The sequence below is a fragment of the Mesoplodon bidens genome, assembly GCF_964165515.1.
Source record: "Mesoplodon bidens genome assembly, chromosome: 9".
Classification (NCBI taxonomy): Eukaryota; Metazoa; Chordata; class Mammalia; order Artiodactyla; family Ziphiidae; genus Mesoplodon; species Mesoplodon bidens.
Genome location: NC_138166.1, coordinates 61017833 through 61040373, shown reverse-complemented (window position 1 = coordinate 61040373; position 22541 = coordinate 61017833). Strand labels below are relative to the sequence as shown.

At 51.7% G+C, this 22541-nt stretch overlaps 1 protein-coding gene across 3 annotated transcripts in view; it reads right to left on the bottom strand.

Annotated features, from left to right (window-relative positions):
• MINDY4 (MINDY lysine 48 deubiquitinase 4) overlaps nt 1–22541 on the bottom strand; it is a 164388-nt gene that overhangs the window by 43629 nt on the left and 98218 nt on the right. For all 3 annotated transcript variants that reach the window (XM_081243855.1, XM_081243857.1, XM_081243856.1), the window contains exons 6-9: nt 16964–17022; nt 11771–11877; nt 8926–9042; nt 7610–7698 (exon numbers count right to left, since the gene is read on the bottom strand). In XM_081243855.1, coding sequence (XP_081099981.1) covers nt 7610–7698; nt 8926–9042; nt 11771–11877; nt 16964–17022 — 372 coding nt within the window. The remainder of the gene's footprint in view (nt 1–7609; nt 7699–8925; nt 9043–11770; nt 11878–16963; nt 17023–22541) is intronic.

The window sequence follows — 22541 nt, the reverse complement described above, 5'->3', positions numbered from 1 at the left end:
AGTACCCTAAGCTCTAGGCTGAGCTGTTGGGTGGGGAGCAGGTGAAAACTGGTGTTCGTCCTTCCTCTCCAGGATAGGAGAGGAGAACCCGGAGACCAGGACACAGGTCACCATGGTGGGCAGCATGTGGTCACGGCCCAGTCCCCGGGCCACAGAGCCAGCCGTCTGCACCCAGGCTGTTGTGGTCCAGTGACTTTAAAGTGGGAGGCAACGTGACACAGGGTCCCTCAGTTTCCCCATCCCTAGACTGGCTGGGGCAGTGGTACCTCCTTCATCGTGTTGGGAGCTTTAAATGAGATGATCTGTGTAAGGTCCATGGCCCAGTGCCTGGCATGGGGAGAATGCTCAATAAAGGGTACCCATTGCTGTTGTCTTTATGGAAACGTCAAGTGCCCGCTTTGGCTGTGGCCAGAGAGTTCACAGGATGGTGAGCTCCCTATGTCTGATGTGAAAGTGATGACAAGCCGCTGACACCAGGCAGTCCTTCTAACTCAATGAGACAAACAAGCACTCAACCACTTGAGAAATGAAATGCAGACTCCCTGGTATGTCTGCAGCCTCAGGAAGCCTGCCTGCTCCTCTGGAAACAGCTACCACACCACCAGCAAACCGGGCACCTGAGATTCGGGAAGCACTGGCCCTGGGCCACTGTCAACTATGAAAACAAAAATGAGGAAACATTGCTCTGGGATTCAGGAGAAGCTGCCAAGGACGAAGGAGGGCCTGGAAATCAGGGCTCATTGGACAAAGGAGAAAGGATCCGGGTGCGGAGGCGAAGGCCAGCAAGGGCAAGGGGCTTCCCCAAGGCCTTAGGCCAGGAATGGAACCCAGGCCCGACCACCGCACTTCTCCCAGTGCTACTGTTTTCTGGAAAGCTGTGTCTGGAGCTGATGCAGGGAAGAGCATGCTGGAGAAGACACAGGGAAGGATGGAGAGACTAAATGGAAGCCATTGAAAAGAATGAGAACTTTTGTGTAGAAACACGGAAGTTCAGAGGGTCTGTAATTAGAGCCTGTGAGACCTGGAAGATAGGCCGGGCCCAGGAGTGAGGTCTCTTGATGGCATTGCAGGTGCAGGAAAGATGGGCTCAGAGGCAAAGGGATGCTGGTCCCCAACACCAGGAGCTCCAGATGGCTGGTTCCACCTCGCCACGCTCTCCTTCTGCCCTCACTGCTGTTTCACTTTGTCCAGTTTTTACTAACTGTGTGACCTTGGGTGAATCATTTAGTCTCTGTGCCTCAGTTTCCCCCTTTTAAAAGGGGACAATAATAGTACCTCCTTCATAGGGTGGTTTTAATGATTAATGAAGTAATACGTGTGAAGTGCTTCTAACAGTGCCTGGCATGCGATAAGTACTTAATATATGTTGGTTTTTAAAATCTTATTTGTGGCTGCACTGAGAAGCTTTCAGGCAAGCGTTACCTGCTTCAGTAAGTTAGTGTGGACCATAGTGAATGTTTGCAAGGTGACCTGGTAGCTCCGTCTGGAGGTGTTCCAGCATAGACATTCTAAACCGAGGATACAATCCAGGCATAACTTTGCCCCGCTCCTGCCCATGTCGAGGGATCAAGCTGGGGAGTGCCCTGGTCACACCTGTGCTGTAAAAGGAGCCTGTGGTGAGTACGTACAGTGAGGACTGGAGGGACGGCAAGATGGCGCAGCAGTGCTGGTCGGGCACTGGCCGTACAGCTCAGCTGAGGAGCAGGGCACCCCAGTCCTGGGCAGGGGCGGGAAGGATGGGCGTAGGTGCTCAGGAGGTGGGACAGACACGACTGACGGTCACCTGGATGGGGCTGGGGCAGGAAACAAGCTCTGGGGATGACAGAGTCCACTACTGTGGGTTGTGATTCCAAGGAGATGAATGTCCAGAATGCAGACCCTGGGCCAGATGCCCCCAAGCATCATTCCAGCCCGGCCCTTCTGCCAGGTAAACCAGCCACAGGGTATTCAGGGCTGGGGTGCGTGCGGATGACAGGAGGGAGGAGGGAGGCGCTGCAGTGAATCGCCGGCCTCCACCTTCACTGGGGAACTCAGGGTCTGCCTTCACCTCGGTGACCAGGGTGGTCCTGCACTGTCTTCATCAGTCACACACGCGCTTATCCAACCCCTACCGCGAAATCTAGCACCTGGCCGGGCTCTCGCACCAAGAGAAGTTTCTTTAAAAGAGTCTAATACCTCACAGAAGAAGTGCAGGATTTGTCTAAGGATGGGCGATGGGCGTCAGGAAGTAATACATCCTGTGTTTGGCTTAATTACCCAAGTCTTTCAGATTAAAAAGATGTTTCTACCATCATTAACTCAAAACAGGGCTCACCAGTCCACCCTGACGTGCCCGCTAGTCTGAGCCTGTAGAAGAATCAGAAGAAAGCTGGCGAATGACTGCAGACCTTTCTGCCCCCTTTCAGGGTCAAACGCTGCCAGAGCTGGCCTGGGGACCACCAGACCTGGGTTCCAAGCCTGGCTCCACTAATGGGTCCAGAGGGGCCTTGGGCAAGTGCCCCTCCTTCTCTGGGCCTCGACTTCCCCAGTTGAAAAGGGAAGTAGAGGCCAGAGGACAGCTCCCTTGCCTGTGGCACTCCCCAAGCCCGCAGGGGAACCAGGCTCACCATCGCTTCCCACGAGCCGAGGCGGCTGGCACAGCCCTCCTCAAGTGGAAAAACACCGAGCCCTGCCGCCCGGCTCTGTCGTCCCCAGTTGAGGAGAGGCCGGCTGCCAGCCTGATGGGATGAGTCTTAATGAAGCCAGACAGTCCTTCAGAAAAAACACCACCTCTGCCAAGAAGCCTTTATTTCAGCATGATTTCCCTGGAGGCCGCAATCACATTCTCGTGCGGCTTCGTAAACTACAGAGCCTAAAGAGCTGCACCTTGGTCACTGAGAGTCCATCTGGGTGTCCAGCCCTCGGGTGTTTCAAGCTCATATGACAGTCAGCCTCGTGCGGGGAGATGGCGAGCAGGGGGCCACGCCCGTCCAGGCCTGCAGACCCAGTGCAGGAAGGCCCACCAGCCCTGGTCCCGGAGCTCCCAAAGCGCCCAGCATTCAGCAGCTGCAGGTGCCGCCTCTGTGTGGCATGAGGGCCGACGCAGTGCTCCTAGAGAGAACAGAGCAGCTTGCCTGCTTTTCTCTTCCTCTTTTTTTTTTTTTAAACCGGATCATTTCTGAAATCTTGGAATTTCAGAGTCAAAAGGGAGTACTGAAGGCTCAAACCCAGCTCAGCACACCAGCCTGTGCAGCGACATCAATGACCCAAACAATCAATATTAAGATCGTACAAATGAATCAAGGAAACCAGAGGAGCCGGGGCTGCGAGAGGTTCCCGCAGGGATGTCGAATGTCATCCTTTACTCACATGAGGCAGCATGTCCCCAGGGGCTTGCCGCATTACTCTTCTGTACTCTTCTGATTTTTTTTTTCCCCAAATTAGGAAAAATGGGGAGGTTCTGCCTAGGAGCCCTTCGTAAACTACAGAGCCTAAAGAGCTGCACCTTGGTCACTGAGAGTCCATCTGGGTGTCCAGCCCTTGGGTGTTTCAAGCCCATGACACTCAGCCTCCCAGCACCAGCGCCTCCTGGCCTCTCTGGCTCGCCTGGGGCTCAGAGTCTCTTCTAGGGCACAGTGTGGTGTGACAGACGTGCTTGGCTCTGCCCCGGAGGTCAGGTGTGAACCTGGACAAGCATCTTTCCCTCTCCGGGACTCAGTTTCCCCATATGTACCACAGCAGGCGACCTCAAGGTCCCACCCACTTGCACAGCCCTTGATTTACAAAGGATTTGGTTTGCATTTCCTTACTGAGTCAGACTTGGGCAGGACAGAGATTCACAAATGGAGGAAGTGAGGCCTTGCTGGCCCACAACTGTAATCCAGGTCTCTGGCCGGTCCAGTGCTCTCTTCAGCAACCGCCATCCTGGGACAGGCTAAGGACCACAGAGCTGGGCACTCCCCGCAGCCTCAGCACGGGCACCTATAGGCTGCACCGACACCCACTTGGCAAGGACGACTTTCCGTGGCCTCCAATCTGCAGGGCCTCACCTCAGCAAACGGCGACCAGACTCCGCTCTCACCTCCCCCCTCGGCTGCCAGCCCCAGGCCCCGGCCGCTCTCTCCCCTGGCCTTTGCTTGACCCAAGTCCTAGCCTGAACCCAGGAGGACTCTCTCCTCTCGCCCCCAGTCGGCCTCCAGCCCTGAGGCAGGCTCATGCCTCAGCAAAGCTAGGTCCACAGCAGCGGAAGCCAGAGGAGGAGACATAGAATGGGGGGTGTGGAGGCAGCTGGTGCTCCTTGCCCACAGCCCATCACCACTGGGACCTCCCCCAGCTGGTCCCCCTCGGAGCCCTGTCTCCCTGAGTCCCCTGAGGCACTTTCAGCGGTCTGGGCTAGATGAGAGCAGCCGGGTCACTAAGCCAAGCTCTCCGCCCCTCCCTCTCGGATGGGTAGGAAGAATGCCCACTATTGGGCCTGCTCGGCCACCAGCACCAGCAGGAAGCCAGACCACTATGCTCAGCCTGCGTGGAGAGCAGCTCTGGGTGCAGGGCCTGGGGGCCGCGGGCGTGGAGGGGCAACAGGGGAGGGACTTACGAGGAGCACCCAAGGCTGTGGGACTCCAAAGAAAGGTGAGGTCACTCTTCTGCAGCATGAACCCTTCCGCGCTTCCCGTGGGCGGGACCCTCCCTGGCCAGCAGGCCGAGCTCTCCTGGAGGCTCAGCACAGGCCTCCTCTGGCCCACCCAGGCAGCCTTCCCCCAGAGCGGGGCTCCTTCCCACCAGGCACACCCCACACGTAGCTCCCAGCAGCCAGCAGCCCCTTCCAGCCTCCTCCCCTCCTGCCCCACCAGCCCGGCCTCCGAGGGCCTTCAATCTAGGCTGGCTCCAACTCTTCTTCCCACAGCTGGTACAGTTTTCTTTCTACCCAGAGCCCGTCTTGGGGCCCCCAGCCCGAATGGCTTTCTGCCTTCCAAGCCCTAGCTCCCCTCTCAGGTGTGGCGAGCAGAACTCTCTCCCGAGGACGTGCCTGGGGATCCAGAGGTTGTCACATCCCCTTAGTGGGGCTGTAGGGCAGGTGACAAGGAGCCAAGCCTGCCTTGTGCCCTGGGCAGAAACGGCCCTTCCGGGAACCAACTTATACACCCCTTCCTGACTGTTGGGAAATGATCTACAACTTCCCCCAAGAAGTCCAAAGTCTAAGTTCAAAAGCAGCTGTGAAGGGACGTGGGGCTGAAATGAATTATCAAACACCTCCCACGAGGGCCAAGGCCAAGGCTTGACCTGAGCTAGCCGCTGGGCCCTGCGGGCCCTCTGGCAGCCTGGCCTGGGTCTCGCCCTGCCCCCTACACTCTGCCGTGGCCACTCCCTGACCTCGGGCCTCCGCACATGTTGTTCTCCTTACTGGAATACTATCCCCTCCCCTCCCAGTCAGTCTGGATAACTCATATGTTTGTCCATGCGTTCATTCAACAAAATTTCCGAGGGGCCTCTTCTGTGCACTAGGCCTGGGGCTGGATACCAGGGACGGGCTACGGCCCAGGCAGCTTAGGAAGGCCCCTGTTCTCAGGGGGCTTGTGTTCTGGGGCACAGACAATGGACAGGTAATGACTTGGATAAAAAGGGCATCCAGTGGTGGGGGCCGCAGCGTCTGGGGAGGTCGGGGAAGGCGGCCCTGAGGCCATGGCCTCTGCACGTGAGGAGCCAGGGAAGGAGGCTGAGGGATTTGCTGGGAAAGGAGAAATCGAGGGAGGAACAAGCCTGTGCGAGGGTGTGTGCGAAGCCAGTCAGGAGCCCTGCTCATCCTCCGGATCTCAGTAAGATTAAAATGTCACTCCTCCAGCAAGCCTGCCTGACCCTCTTCACGTCCGGGTGGGCCCTGAGCTCCCTGCACGTCCCCCTGGGACCTCCTGTTCATCTGGCTCTCGTGTTCAGTCGTAGGTGCCATGAGGGCAAGGCCACAGCTGCCTTGTTGAGGCCCGCACGCCCTCCAAGCGCCTATGAAGTCCTCCCCGTGCGCCTCTCTCCAGTGCAAGGAGGGAAGGTAGGGGTGGAGGTGCATATGTGCTCCGAGAGGGTCCCTGCGCCCTTAGAGGGCAGGCAGCCAGAGGTCCCTCGCTTAGCCAGTCCCAGCCAGCCAGCCAGCCAGGAGCGTCCCTGATCATCAGACACTCACTGTGAGGGCCGCACTTTGCTGGACTGGACTCCAGAGCAGGCACTGGGGAGAAGAACAGCACAAGGTCAGACTTTGCTGTGCAAATGTTGTGTCACTGGGCTTCCAGCTATAGTTACGCTATGCTTATGGTTAGCATCTTTCAGCTTGAAACCAAGCACCTTGATTGTTACCTTGTAAAGTAATTAGACAAATCATATTATCGGACAAATTCTGAAATGCCAAGCATGAAAAGCCACCTTCACTTGGATCCTGTCTAAGGCCACATCCTCTAAGCTGGTAAAATGTGTTTCGTTTTGTACAAGCTTGGCTGGATGTCTGGGAAACTTGTGTCTTTCCCAGGAATTTGAACGTGAATAAATGGGGGATGGGCCTTGTTGTCTTTAAAAAAAAAAAAAAAAAAGGCAAGTCCCTTTAATTAAAGTTCAGGAATTGTCAAAACTAAGCTGTGATTTTCAAATCCGCTTAATCACAACTTTGGAGAAGAGAATGGAGGTATCTACTGGGCAGGAGGATGCTTCCAGGGAGCTGGAAATATTTTCTTTCTTGATCTGGGTGCTGTGTACACGGGTGTGTGATTTTGCAATAATTCATTAAGCAGAACATACATGAGTTGTGCCCTTTTTTGAGTTGTGTACTCTTCTGTATGTATATTAGATCTGAACTAAAAAAGAAAAAAGAGAAGTGCCAGAAGTTCTGTAAATCTGAGGGTGACTCAGTACCATTGGGCACACAGTTACTGGTTAAGGTAAGAGGGCTGCATCCTCAAACTGGCCGAGCTGGCCCCAGCCTTGGGTAGCCCCTCGATAATCCTTCTACCTGAGCACCAACCGCAAGGTAGGATTATGGATTCCTCTCCATCCCTCAACTTCACAGAGCACTCTGGAGAACAGAGAATGCGTCTACTCCTCTCTGAATCACTGGTACCCGCACAGAGAGAATGTTCCAGAAATGTCTGTGGAGGGAGTGAGGATGAGAATGAGGGGCTGTGTGCAAACACTCAGTGTGTGAGGTGGAGAAAGAATGGCCGAGGGGAGGAAGCCATATACTGCAGGTCTGGCTGGACCCTGTGGAGATGGCTGTTAGCAGAGGTGGGGGAACGAGGGGAGGGAGGGGAGACCTGGGCTCAGCAGAGGGGTCAGCAGGCTGACCTGGGTGTGGACGGGATTTGGGCGGTTGCTGTGCTCCAGTCCTGAGGAGGGGGTGGCCTGAGTTTCAGGGCTGTTCCCACTGCCACTTCCCATGTGGCACAGGACTTAAGAAGCCTCCCTGCCCTTAGAAACAAATGGCATGCAGGTCATTTAAACTGGTCAGCACTGGCCCTGTTAGCCAGCCACCGTTTCCCTTTCCAGAAGACGGGAAATATCAGGGAACAAACACACATTTCCTTGCTTATTTTTTCTGGACAGTGAGGAGAAGCCTTGGGAAGAGAAGCTATTGCCGGAATCAGCGCTGACTTACCGAGCACAGTCAGCTCCGCTATCTCCTTCAAACAGGAGTTTCTGTAGGACACAGCCTTGGACAGCTGCCAGAACCCCACAGGGACCACCCTGCAAAGAAGGACGCGCGTCAGTGCCTGTGAGAACTGACCCAGGGCAGGGCCACCTGCTCCTCCAGAACCAGCCTCCTCCAACAGGTTACAGAGCCTCACATAGGGGTCTCCTGCGTGGCGACTACTTCTGTGAAGTGCTGACCCTGAGTCACAGAGAGGGGGTGACAGAGGCCCAGGTGCCCATCGCTAGAGGAAGGAGCAAAGTCTGTAGTGTGTGATGGGGGGAAAGTGATTCTTCGCAACCTGCCAGGGGCTGACACCATGGGTGTCCAGGCATCCAGAGACATGTTTCCGTGTCCACAGGCTGACGGTGTCAATTGTCTACCCAGCCTTCAAGGCCCATCCTAAAGGCCTCCTCCTCCAGGAAGGCTTCCCTGACCATCTCAGCTAGAAGCAAGCCCCTTGGGCAGCCTCCGCTTGTGTAAGCAATCTTGTTCCCCAGCCGGTGGCCTGCCTCAGCACCTAGTAGGTGTGACTTGGAGGGAGAGGGCTCCTTGAGGAGCTCACCCCTGTAGGCATCAACAAGTACAAGGGCTATCAGAGCAGGGGCCGTGGGTGCCCTTGAACTCGGGGTGCAAGATGTGCTGACTTGGCCAAATTAGGGGCAGAAGCGAGTGGTCTTGGGGTTCTTCCTCAGGCAGTGTGGGGCAGGGGGAGGCTCCTGGGGCTTGAGAAACGGAACCTGGATAAGCTGCCGGATTTCACAGTTATCTTCTGGCCCTGAAAATGTGTATCTTGGCAACTGTGTATAAGCCATGTTCAAATCCTGCCACAATCTACCTCCATTTCCCCGTCTTATATCATATCCTCCCCGCAAACTTCTGGTCCTCACGCTTGATACTTTTGCCCCTTCCTGCAGTCCCTGTATTTTCACACAGCCTCCCTTTGTTCATGCTGCCCCCTGCCTCCAGTGTCCTTTCTCCAGCTCTACCTGCAAAATCGTCTCTCAGTACTTAGCTTCAGGACCCTCTCTGGTACCCCAGAGCAGACACAGGCCCCCTCCTGCTCCCTGTCCCCTCCAGCATCACGCACCCCTCACGGCAGCGGTCATGTTGCCCCGCTCTGCTCTGCCAGCCACACATGAAGTTCCTGCCCTGGGTGACAACTCAGCAAACGAGGGGCTGGCACAGGCAACACCCACAGGATTTACGAAACTGGGGGACGTGTGCCCCTGTCCATGATGGGCCCACAGCAGAGTCCTCGGGGGCACTTAAAAACAACCTGCCTTGTTCTGCACGATGCCATATTTTAATGATGCTGAGTCGTGAAAGGAAAAATTCTGAAGTTTCCACTCTTCATTGAAACAGCAAAAGCTGGAACCAAACAGAATGGTCTTTATGTCCTGTCAAAAGAAGAGAGAATTGTATTGGTTGTTTTAAAAGCAAACAACAGGGCTTCCCTGGTGGCACAGTGGTTAAGAGTCCGCCTGCCGATGCAGGGGACGCGGGTTCGTGCCCTGGTCCTGGACGGTCCCACATGCCGCGGAGTGGCTGGGCCCGTGAGCCATGGCCGCTGGGCCTGCGCGTCCGGAGCCTGTGCTCCACAATGGGAGAGGCCACAACAGTGAGAGACCCGCGTACCGCAAAAAAAAAAAAGCAAACAGCAGTACACTGCTGGGTGTTTGCATTCCCACAGGAGCTGGTCTTGAATTCTAGCAGGGTAGTCTGTTTTCCAGCAGGGTAATCTATTTTCTTTTTCTTTTGCAAACCCATTCTTCTCCTATTTGAGGAAAGAGAAAATGGACCCTCAGGGTCTTACCTCTGGAATATCTGTAAACCTTACCAGCCTGTGCTGACCCAGGCCAAAATCTTTTGAGCATCCTTAGAAGTTCCTTGATACACAAAATTTTAGTTTTACAAAAGACCTTGGAGGTTCTTGACTGCACATTATAGTTACCTACAAAGCCCTGAACAATCCTGATGCTCAGGCCCCGTGCCAGGCCAACTAAAGCAGGACCCCTGGGCGTCGGACGCTGGTATCTGCACTATCAAAAGCTCCCCAGGTGATTCCAACGTACAGCCAAGTTTGAGAACTGGTGCTCTAGCAAACTGTGACCCATACGCCAAATCCGACCCTCCACTGGCTTTGTAAATAAAGTTTTATTGAAACACGGCAATGCCCATTTGTTTGCATGTCGTCTGTGTTTTCTTTTACATTCCAATGGCAGAGCTGTGTGGTTGCAACCGAGAGCCAAAAATACACTATGTAGCCCTTTACAGAAAAAGTTTGCCAACCCCACACTGGTACAACCCCTTCCTACATGTAAGAATCTCCTCTGCAATATCACCGGAGAGTGGTCCCCCCATAAGCTTGGCTTGAACACTCCAACCACCAAGTGAAGAGGGTTCCCACCACTTCCCAAGGCAGCCCCTCCATTTTTTCACAGCTCTGTGTTCTCAAAACTTCTGGCTGATACGGATCTCCCATCAACCCAAGCCTCACCCTCCAGAGCCCCAGAAAGTGCCAACCCCTCCCCACTGGCCAGACCGTGGATGGGAAAGCAGAGCCTCTCTCCACTTGCCCCTTCCCCATGCCGGCTGCCTCTTCTCTCTCCACCATGATTTTACATCCAAGAGTATCTGAAGGGCCAGCATGTGGATTCTGTCACTACCCCCTCAGACTGTCTCTTTCCAGGTCATACCTTTCCTACAGACTCACGTTTCCCTCTAGAATCGGTTCTTTGTTTTCTTTTCACTAAGTACAAGGAAAATCTCTATGACAGAGCGTTTGTCTACACGTCATCACATGTGGGCTGGTGGCACACAGGAGAGAGGGGTGGGTAAATCCGTCTGTCAGGGCTTGGTTCCCCTTCTTGCACCAACTACAATCATCCATGTATTTGGACTGAGTTTCCCAAGAGCCTAGAAACTACAGGACCTTGAGTTTTCTGGCTGAAGCCCATGTCTATTCTCTCAGTCACAGAATGACAGCTCCCAGCTAGGCACAGTTTGGTTGCCAGGTCACAGGGTTACAAGCCTGGAAACCTGGGTCCTGCTTGCTCTGGACACCACGTGTCCTGGGTCCTCCTTTCTCTGTGTGGGCCTCGGTTTTTTCAGCTGCTTTTGGAGATGCTACTACTGGGTGGTCTTTAGAGGCCTCTGAGGACCCTTCCCAAAATAGCGGTACCCACTGCAAAGAATCATAGCCCTGTGGTTACAGACAACCAGAGCACTTACTCCCAGGCTTGGGGCCACTTAACTGTGTCTGACCCTCTCCCTCTGGTTTCAAAAGAAGGAAGGGAAAAGGAGGAGAAGGATGGGGAGGGACAAAACCTCTAGAAAAACCTTTGACTTTTCATCTGTGTGCTGAGTAAATACTTGGTAAGTAGGAAGAGAACAGGGTCAGCTGTGTCCCCAGGAGTTTTATTTTTCCCTTCTGGATTCTGGCTGAAAAGCCAGCGGAGGACAGCAGGGGCAGCATTCCATCCTGCAGGAACCGCTGGCCACGGAGAAGGGCGAGGCCCTATGGCAGCAGAGATGGTGAGGAATCCAGGACATCCCCACAGAGGAGGCTGCTAAGGCCAGGAACCGGCTCCCGAAGTCCTGTGACTCCAGGAGGTCACTGGTGTGAACCCAGGAGGTCACTGGTGTGAACCCAGGTGGCGCTGAGGAATTGGTAACACTTCCCTGTCCTTCCCTCACTGCAGCCCAGCCTGAGCCCAGCTCAGGGGACCAGTGCAGGAGCACAGTCAAGCTAATGAGGACAGTTATCGCGTTCCCATCACAACCCTGGAGTTACCGGTTGCGGACATGGGAAGCAGAGCTCTGGACCAAAAGAAAAGTTGGATTCCAGAATGTTTGAATGGGAGGAGGTTGTATCCTCACCTCTTGTCTCAGAGAAGGAGAGGGAGAGGCCAGGACTAGGGCCTCGTTTTCCTGACTCTCCGCTCAGGTTTTCTTCCACGTCACACGCAAATTTCCATTTTAACAGTGACTGAGAGATTATAACGGGATGAATGGAGCCAGAGAGATGAAAATCACCTCATCCACACCAACTCAAATCCAGACGCCTTCAATGCACACCAACTCAAATCCAGACACATCACCTCGCACTTTTCAACTGACACCTACCTTTGCCACTGAGAGGTCGATGGGCTTTGACTCTACCTGCAGCTTGAGCATTGATGGCACTGGAGACAGGATGACTTCTTCCCTCGCCAATTCATCCTCCACGTCCTCTGAAAGAAAACCGTGGCCACGTGAGCTCCTTGTTATGACTCACAGAGAACAGACTGGGAAGCCGTTTAACACCCAGGACACTGATGAGTCTTGAGGTGGTTGGAATGAGAGGAGGGCTCCTCCACCACCCACACCCTGTCCCCGCGGAGGCTCCCAAGGCTTCATCAGAAGGAAAAAGGCAGAGTGAGAGCCCTTGATCCTTGTCACCCCACGCTGGTCCAAGGATGCTGGCAGATGGGACTTGGCTACCAGTCCACTAGAAAGCTCTGCTTGTGGACATGCAGAAACAAGGGCCTAGGCCTAAGCTGTCGAGTCAGGCCCAGGAAAGCCTGGCTCAGACACAATTCTTACATAAGGTGGGCGTGACCCATAAATCTGTCCCCCTGAGGACAAACATGAAGAGGGCGGAATTAGGAAAGAAGATGCCGCCCTTCCTGAGAGAATAATAATAGTTACAATAGATTATCACCATTGTGGCTTTCATTTACTTACCATCTGTGTTTTATCATCTAAGCCCCAGAACAGCTCCAATTATCATCATCCCCATTTAAAGATGAGGAAACTGAGGCTTAGAGAAGTTAAGTAACTGACCAGAAGTCACACAGATGGAAAGTTGCAGAGATAGAATATAAACCCAGGCCATCTCCTAATTCCTCGGCCATCCTGCCAGTCAGACCTCCCTGGACCTCCAGCCAGAAGGGACACTAAGTCACATGCTCATAGCTGGGGTGACTGAGGCCCAGAGAGGGTCCCAGCGTGGGTGTTGACAGCACCAGCCTGTGCCTTCCCAGCCAGTGAGGCTCCCTCTCGCCATGATATGCACTGCCGCAGCATCTACCAGAACCCTCAGATGCAGGACCCAAGTGAAAACAACCCAAGGCAATTATGCTGGCAAAGCTGGGCAGGCCGGTCTCCAGAGAGCCTCTGGAGACTTTTTCCATCCCCCTTTCCCCAAGATTAAATGATTATTTAAAAAGCATGCCACACTGTATAGAAACCAACATTGCCTGCCATAATTCTGTGCATCTGGGACTACAGAAATGTCACAGTCCCTGCCCCGCATCTTCTGAGACGGTGTGCAAAGGCCAACATCCCCAGAACACATGCCATAAATCTTATTCTACAGCCTCCTTTTCTCCCCTGGAAGAGGACCAGGCACAGCACGAAGCCAACTCCTAGAGGCTCGGTCCACTGAAATGGAGACAGATTTTACCTTTAGGGTGAAACAAAGATTTTAAACAAGTCTGGAATTTAAACGAGAACCTTTCTTAGTTAGGGTCTCTAAAAAAGCCACCCAGTGACCATGGCCTTACAAAAACACCTGAAATAAAGACCAGATGTTCACCCACCAACACACACGGGTCTTGAAAACATGGCTCTGGGTAGAGAAAGTAAGAAAGCAAATGGGATGTATAACACAACACGATTTCACATCCATTATAAACACATGCACACAGAACAACACTAAACATTTTTGCAAGAACATACACAAGCAGGAAGAAATCACTAAATACATGAGAGTGGTTGCTTATGGAGACAAGGGTCATGGGAGTGTAGCATGAGGCTAAAGGGAAATCAGGAAGGAAAGGCAAGAGGGAGGCCAATGAGCAGGCTTTGCAAAGATCAATACTGAGAAGGTTAATTAAGTAACAGAGATGTGTGATTAATCCAATCCTAGGCATCTGAGGGCCAAGACAGAGGGGGAGAGTAACTGAGTGATTCCGCCAGGCCCTGAAGGGTCCTTGTAATGCTTCAGCCAGACTGTTTCCTGGAGGCCCAGAGTGGGCAGGATTTAAGCCTATTTGGAGGCTTCTGTTTAGTCTAAGGCTGTCCTGAAGGGAACCAGGGCTGAAGCGTGCTCTGCTTGAGCCCCATGAACTAAGTCTGAGGCTGGAGGCTGGGGGCCCAAGGGGAGCTGACTGATGGAGCCCCCGGGAAGAGGCAGCCTCCCTCGGCTTCTGCCAGGAGGCAGCTGGCACCTGCGCAGGGAGCTGGTTCAGGACCATGGGGCAGGTCCAGGTGTGGCGGGATGGCCGTGCAAAGGAAAACAAAGCACTCCAGCATGACATGTTGGCCAAGCAGACAAAATCAGCTGCAAACGCCAGTGGCTTGAAAATGTTATTTTTAAGGCCCTGGTGTAAATGCCTGGTTGAAAAGAAGCAAGGGATTTTGTTTCCCATACATTTTATTTACCCTTTGGAGGAAAACATATACATATACTTGGTAGTACTTAACAGAGGCCTGTATATCTCTTTTTCCAGGTTCCCACCCAGTACTTCACACTGACTGCAAGATATCTTCTCCTGGAAGCACCCCAATGCCCCGGACTCAGGGTTCTTAGCACAGAACCCTTCCAGGCTTCCATTTTGATAAGACTCCATCTCCCCAACCCTCCACCAAGGACCCAGGCCAAAACCTCAACCCTCTCGTCATGCTGCTCCAGCCTCCAGATTATCCTGCCTCCAGAATCCTCATACGCTGCCCCCCGCCCTTTCTCTCCCCACTGTTACAGGAATGTGTTGTCATTTTTCTATTTGTTCATCAAGCACTTTACTGAACATGCATGATGTGCCACTGGTTATGTGGGACAGAGGAGGTCCAGAGATGGTGAAAACACCACCCCTGCCTTCAAGGAGCTCACTGCCTAGAGGGGGGGACAGAGCCCCAAACAAAGAACATGACGTTAGTGCTAAAATGGAGACGGGTGCAAAGGTTATAAGAGCAGAGGGGAAGAGGCAAATAATTCTGCCTTAAAGGGTCAGGGAAGCTTCCCACAAGAGGTAAATATTTGATCAGGGTCTTGAAATACCCATAGGATTTCCCCAGATAGAACAGGGCCCCAGGCACCTCTTCTCTGGACTATTCCAAGAGACCCTCACCCGTCTCCCAAACGTGCAGACTCCTGCCCCTAAAATCCATCCTCCACACACATCCAGAGATGGCCTCAAACATCGTTTGCTTCACATGTCTGCTTGACAAGACCTTGCTCATCTGTCAAAGCCCAGTCTAAATGCCACCTCACTATGGAAACTTCTGGAACCCACCACAGACTTGGCCTACTCACCTCCTGAAGCAGTGAGGAGCTGCTGGTCATCCACTTTGTATGTTGCTATCAGGGGTCACCTCTATTCCTTCGTCTCACCCAGCCCCACCCTCCAAGAAGGTGAGGCCGCTTTTCATCACAGCGATGAAAAGTGCTTTTGACAGCCCTGTATGTGCCCAGGCATGTAATGCTAACCAAAGTTTGCTGACTTGAACCAAAGAAAGATGAGTTGGGATGGGGAAGGGAGTGCTATTCCTTGTTTCTGACCCCCCACCCCAAACTTCTCTTGCCCTTTCTCTGGGTGACTGGGTTGCATGCCCTCTTATCTTTTATCTCCGTCGTCTTCTCTAAATCATCAGCTGAGCCACCAGCAAGAAGGGGTCGGCCTCCCTCCGGAAAAGGCACACACACTTCAAACAGCTGCGTTCTGAGAGAATTGCTAAAAGCCTTCCTCCCAATAGAAGCCCTCTGGGTTCCCAAGGCCAGGAACTGCTTCAGTTTATGTCCAAACAGGAGTGGCTTTTATTAGAAAATCTTAAAGCGCTTCACAGAAAGGCTTCAGATGCCAGCCCTTCCCGGCTCCGGCCTTCATTCTGCACAGCCGTGTGCCCAGTGAAATCTGCCCCTTCCTGGGTGGGCCAAATGATCCCACCAGCCATTTCTGGTGATTAAAACTCTGAGGGGGCTTCCCTGGTGGCGCAGTGGTTGAGAATCCGCCTGCCAATGCAGGGGACACGGGTTCAAGCCCTGGTCTGGGAAGATCCCACATGCCGCAGAGCAACTAAGCCCATGCGCCACAGCTACTGAGCCTGCACTCTAGAACCTGTGAGCCATAACTACTGAGTCCATGCGCCACAACTACTGAGCCCACATGCCACAACTACTGAAGCCCGCACGCCTAGAGCCTGTGCTCCGCAACAAGAGAAGCCACCGCAATGAGAAGCCCGCACAGTGCAACGAAGAGTAGCCCCCGCTCGCCACAACTAGAGAAAGCCTGTGCGCAGCAACAAAGACCCAATGCAGACAAAAATAAAAAAACAAAAAACAAAAAAAAACAAAACTCTGAGGAACTCTTACCTCTGAGGAGAACTAAGCAGAATACAAACCCCTGCCTCTATCATTCGGAGGCCTGCCCCTGCCTTTCAACTTCATCAAAGCAAACTGTCGGACAGCATGTCTCACACAAGTCACTTCTAAAGGGCGAGCTGCTTTCCTCCTTCATGTTAAAGGGAGTGCTTAAAAGGAGACGTTTAAGGGTGTGAGCAGCTCTCAGCTCCTGTACGCCAAAATGGTCCAACAGGTAAATTGCTGGCTTCCAGGAGGAGAGCAAAGGTCAGTGGCACTCAAGCCTCGTCCTTTCATGTCTGGTCCTTGGTTGTCCTCCTTTATTCTATCCTTGGCTTTTGCCAAGGGCTGCAAACACATCAGTCTTTGGGGAGTAGAGAATTCCAGAAAGAGAAAAAAAACAGATGGCTTCAAAACAAAAGAGTGGATGGACATGTTCTTATCTAGATCTTGCAGAGGAGGTACACAGATGTATACACATGTGAAAGGGCACTGAGCTGAACACTAAAGTTTTGTGCACTGATGCGTCTCACGATTTGTATTTTACACCTCAATGATATGTGGGGGAAAATGTTTAAAGGATGGGCTTCTCCAGGCAGAGATATACTAATATTTTGACTGAGCACTGCCTTCTAGAAACTTCTATAGGTTCTGAGTAACCCTAAAAGAACCTCCAAATGCAGAAAAGGCTTTTCTGCCCCCTCTCTCCCAGTGTGAATCTAGAAATGTCCAGACTTCTTATAAGGATTTCTCTGGGAGAGATAGTCAGTGGAAGACGGATTTGGACATCAACCAAAAAAGAGAGAAGCCTGCTCTACACACCAGGTCAGCCCCCTCCTTCCTGAGGTCAGGTGGGAAGAAAGGAGCCCCACCCCCAGGCCAGCAGAGAGCGCTACCACCCACTACCTCCCAGGCAGACCAAATGAAGGCCCCCTGGGCCCTGATGGGCACAGCACAGAGGCCCCAGTGGTACCCACCAAGCTGCAGCACGCCCAGCTCACCATCGACCTTGTTGGATGCTGGCAACTGATTACTCCTAGAAATAAAAAAAGGAAATGTCAATGTACCATAGGAGAATGACAGAGAAATACAAACAGCAGAGAAGAGTGGGAGAAGCACTAGATGGGGCTTCAGGAGGTAGGTTCTCTCCAGCTCTGGCCCGGCTGTGCCGTGTGTGCCTTGCACCAGCACTCTGCCTCACTGAGCCACAGGTTCCATATCAGAAGGGACCAAATCACCTCTGGGGTGCTTTTCAATTCTGTACACACACACACACACCAGCCAATACAGGACGATGGACCCTGTAGTTTGGCACTTCCCAAGAACCGAATGCAAGCTAATTTGCTGATGCCACTGTAATACTGCTGGGGAACACATTCACACGTGCACGTGCACACACACACACACACGTCAAGTTCCTGCAATCACTGCACAGATTTTCTTGTCTCATTTTTTTGTTTGTTCCCTTTCTCCCAGCTTTCTTCTAAAGCTATCAGCAGCCATTTATCAGAAACCTCAAGAATGCACCAAAGAATACATACTGTTGTGATCCTGACTTGTAAATTCAGATGTGCACACAGAGCTTTCTTTAAATGGCCCACCTGTATTTCAGCTCCCTTTGGATATTTTTCCCCCCAGCATGCATCGATCTGAACTGAAGTAAAATCATTTTTAAAAAAGAATGTATTCAAAATAACAACATTACATCACTCCCTTGAAAAATCCATTTACAATGTTAAAAATGACAGCTCTTTTGAACGTGGCATTGAAATATATTTTCCTCCAACATCCTTGCAGGCTAAGATATGATTGAAGTAACAATCATAATCTTGCTACGTAGGTTCTATTGAATTGGCTTCCTCCTGAAGATGTATGAAGGCGCGTGAGTGGAAGACCACGGAGGACGCGCAGTACCGAATCCCTGAGCACGTCCTGCTCTGGACTCCGGGTTTCTTCCTCTGGCGTTGGAACACAGAGCTCCTCCCCCACCTCCCAGGCAGCCCCTCCTCCTCCCCCACGCAGCTAAGCCCATTTTCCTCAACTCAGAACCACAAAAGTCCTACGCCCCTAGGCTACCAGGATTCTGCAAGTGTTCTTGTGGGGAATGGTAAGAGAACAAGCTGGAAAGGGGGGCTAAGGCACGGAGGGGCAGCAGGAGGATGTAGGGGGGGCCACACAGACGCTGTGCCCCCCTCCCCAGGGCCCAGCAATAAGGAGCTGCACTTTCATCAGAAGCCTCCACCAGCCAGCCACACCTCTCCCCACCCCAATCCTCACTGCCACTAAAGCCGAGGACCTGAGTCCCATCCCTTCTATCCCCTGTGTCACTATTTCACCCAGAGACTAAGGCAAGGTGTCTGAAAAGCAAGGACTGAGGCGCAGGTGCTAGATGGTCTCTGAAAGCCACCTTGAACCATTCTGAGCCGGGAACATCGGGAGTAAAGACATCTCTGGAACACCCTGATGGCAACAACATCTCTCTTGGACCCATCTCTGCTCTCTGCCTCTTCGTCTCTCACCCAGATCATTCTCACAGCCCCCTAACTGGTTTCCTGACCCCCCGTGTGATGCCCCACCCCATGCTGGTCCCCACATCTTCACATGAGTGTCAAAGGCATCTTTCTAGAAAGCAAATCTGACCATGCCACGGCCTGGCTGAAATTCTTCAAAGGTTCCCCAACATCATCATCAACAAGAGACATCATATTTATAAAAATGATGGCAATTATAGTGGCAAATACTTTCTGATTCCTTTGACTGTTGCAGGCACTGTGCTAAGTGCTTTGCAAGCATCAAAAGTCATCTGTGGGCTTCCCTGGTGGCGCAGTGGTTGACAGTCCGCCTGTCGATGCGGGGGACACAGGTTCGTGCCCCGGTCCGGGAAGATCCCACATGCCGCGGAGCGGCTGGGCCCGTGAGCCATGGCCGCTGAGCCTGCGAGTCCGGAGCCTGTGCTCCGCAACGGGAGAGGCCACAGCAGTGAGAGGCCCACGTACCGCAAAAAAAAAAAAAAAAAAAGTCATCTGCTCCTCAAAAGAGCCTCAGGAAGTAGTCAGGGCACTGAGTCTCAGAGAGGTCCAGCAATTTCCCCAGAGTTACACAGCAAATAAGTGGCAGCACAGGGATTTGAACCTAAGCAATGACTCCAAAGATAACGGCAACAACCATAACATACACTGCTTCCTCATAAGACAAAACCCAAGCCCATTAGTGTGCCCTCTGGGCTGCCTGTGACCTGGCTACCTACCACCCCAGCATCACCTCCCTCTGCACTCTCCCACTCCACCTGCATGTCCTCCACGCTAACCTCTCAGCCCACGCCTCCACACCTTTTCACAAGCTGTTCACTCCAGCTAGAATATCCTTTGGCAAACTCACACTCATCCTCTACAGCCCCGTTGGAATGTTACCTTCCTCTCAAATGCAAAGCATGCATTCATTCATGTCTTCACTCACTTAGCAAACATGTGGCAGCTGTCCAGCAGGGCTGTCTTCCTGCCCCAGGGAGACCCAGTTGTGTACAATAAACAGACATAAATTGCACTATGACATGCTGTGGTAGGCTGGATAATGGTCCCCGAAGATATCTGCGTCCTAATCCCTGGAAATGGAAATTGGTACCTTATATGGCAAAAAGAACTTTGCAAATGAGATTAAGTTAAAGATCTTGAAATGGAAGAAAGTAGCCTGGATTATCCGGGTGGGGGCAACCTAATCACAAGTGTCCTTATAGGAGGGAGGCAGAAGGAGATCTGACACAGAAGAAGACAGGTAGGAGGACGATGGAAACAGAGGTTGAAGTGATGCACTTTGAGGACAGAAGAAGGGGCCACAAGCCAAGAAATGCGGGTGGTCACTAGAAGCTGAAAAAGGCAAGGAAACAGATGCTAGTTGTTAAAGAACTAGCCCTGCCAACACCTTGACTTTAGCCCAGTGGAACTGATTTCAGACTTCAGTCTTCCAGAACAGTGAGATAATAAATTCATGTTGTTTTAAGTCACTAAATTGTGGTAATTTGTTGTAGCAGCCATGGGAAACTAATACACACAGTAAGAGAAACAATCAAGGAGGAACAAAGGACTGTGAGGTTCTCTTGATTGCCTCTGTAACCTGCATGCCCAGCACCTAGTCACTGCTCCATACATGGGTGCCAATACCAGAGTGACCCTCTCACAAGCTAGGTGACTCACACGGGTCACGCAGCGCAGAAGTGCCAGAGCCAGGGCTCAAACCCAGGCCCTTGGCTCCAAATGCTCTGTTTTGCTCTTTTTTCTATTTTATGCTTCCTCTCCCTGCCCAGAACCCTCCACGGCTTCCTGTGGACCAGGAGACAAAGTCCAAACCTCCCAAGTTGTCCCCTTGGCTCCCAAGGGCAAGGCCGCAGGGGCACGCAGATGGCCACGAGCCGTGGGGAGAGGGTGGGGATGATGTTCCTGCTGTGTAGGGTACAGCTGGGCCTCTTCCCAGTCATGAGACGTCCACCCTGAGGCCATCCATCAGCTGCGAGAGCCCAGCTCAGATCCTTTGTGACGTTTCCCATAGATCTCTTCACCAGAGGAGACTTCAGTAATGCTCACACTTAGGGAATGCCCTATTGTTCCTTTTATGTGTCCCTTTGTGGCATAAGCATTACAAAGTTTAAAAGGTCAGTTTAAAAGCATGTTCTTGCCTTTGAGTGAAAACTATTATGAAAAACAATGACAAAAAGATAAATCAAGGATTCAAAACACTTTTTAAAAATGCGATTGTGCATATAACCTGGAGACGTGTTAAAGTGCGCGTCTAATAAATCCTCGGGAGCCAGGCTGTAAACACACGCTTGCCTGATGGGTCTGAGGTCTCCACCTCCCAGCCAAGCTCCTCTTCGTGCCCCCAAGGGAGGAGCAAGGGCCAGGGCATCGCAGGTGTCGGGGGCTACATAGGGCCAGGACTCAATCCCTGGATAACTGGGTCCTGGGTGGGTAGAAAGAGCCACTCAGAGACCAGAGTTCTTGCCTCTGATCCCCCGACTCTGAGTGACCTTGGGCAAGTCACCTACCTCTGTGGGTATCAGGGGCCTCATCTCTACCTTGGGGAAAGCCTGAGCGAGACCACTCGCTGTGGAACATGACCAGGTGCAGGGGCTCTGAGAGGACTGACATGCCTGGGTCATGTTATTCTTGAAGATGCTCAACTGCTTACACACCCAACATTCAGAATAGTTCACCAGCTCTTAGCATTAAAATCAGACAAGGAGATGCTCCTTCCTCTGTGTTTGGTACTGGATACTTGGCTAAATTAGTTATGATTACAAAAGAAAGATATTCCATGAGAAGAAAGATATTGATCACTTACTATATATTCTATTTGATGGAAACACTGATGCCAGTGTGAATTGACCCCACTCACACAGCACAAGAATCCAGAACATAAGAAATTTACATAAAACTTTCCCGAGCCAGTGACATACCAGCACACCTTAACTCAAGCCATGCAAAAGTACCTGGAGGGGCACTTCTACAGAGCAGGTCACACAAGGTTCCCCAGGGGAGACAGAGTTGTTGTTGTGTTTTAAGTCCCACTCAAAACAAACAACTGTTAAATATGTGAGAAAACAATCCACCATACGTGAAAGCCAACTGACATAGCAAGTAGGATTCCTAAGAACTTGAGATAATAGAACAGCAATCTAAGAGGCTGTAATTAGAGAGAGTAGGGGAACTTCTTTAAAAAGGAATGGAAATCATGCGAAAAGAAATAGACACTCTAAGAAAAGAATGGGCAACTCTGAAAAGCAAATACAGTCACGGAAATAAGAAAACTCTGGGGCATATAATGATGGTGATGGATAATAGCATATTAAATACATATTTTTTAAATCCATGAGTCTGCTACTAGAGGAGGAAGGAGGGCAGGGATAGATAACAGAAAGCTCTTCTCTGTAAAACACTGTCAACTAATAAATGAAAAAGGAACGATAAAATGACAAAAGTTAGAAAATCACAATTTTATAAATTCCTAATATGGGAAAAGATCACCAATGGATGTTCAAACCATGGGTTAAAAGGTTTCTGAGGCACAGGATATTCATATGGTCTGAAAGTTACAGATTCCTTGTTAATTCCAAGAACAGAGAGATTGGCAAAACCCTAACGGACTGACCCAACTTAGCATCACCAAAAATAAAACAAACTGACATTACCGTGCTCCTGACGTGATGTACTGGGAAGTACACCACATCACATATGTATTGTCCTTGCCAAAAATTGTTTAACATAAATCCAATAACGAAACAGATATATCTAGAATGTGGTCATTCTATGAGACACCAAGCCTACATTCATCATGAAAAACTGAAAAAGGAGGGAAATTGTTTGAGAGTAAAAGAGATTAGAGAGACATGGCAACCAAATACGAGTGAACCTTAAATGGATCCTGGGTTGAAAAACTAAAGTCTCAAAGAACGCTTTGGAGCCATTTGGGAGAGATTTGATTATGGGCTTTATGTTAGCGGATGTTACTGAGTCAATGTGAAATTTCCTGGATGTGATAATGGTGCTGTGGTTATGTTCTTGT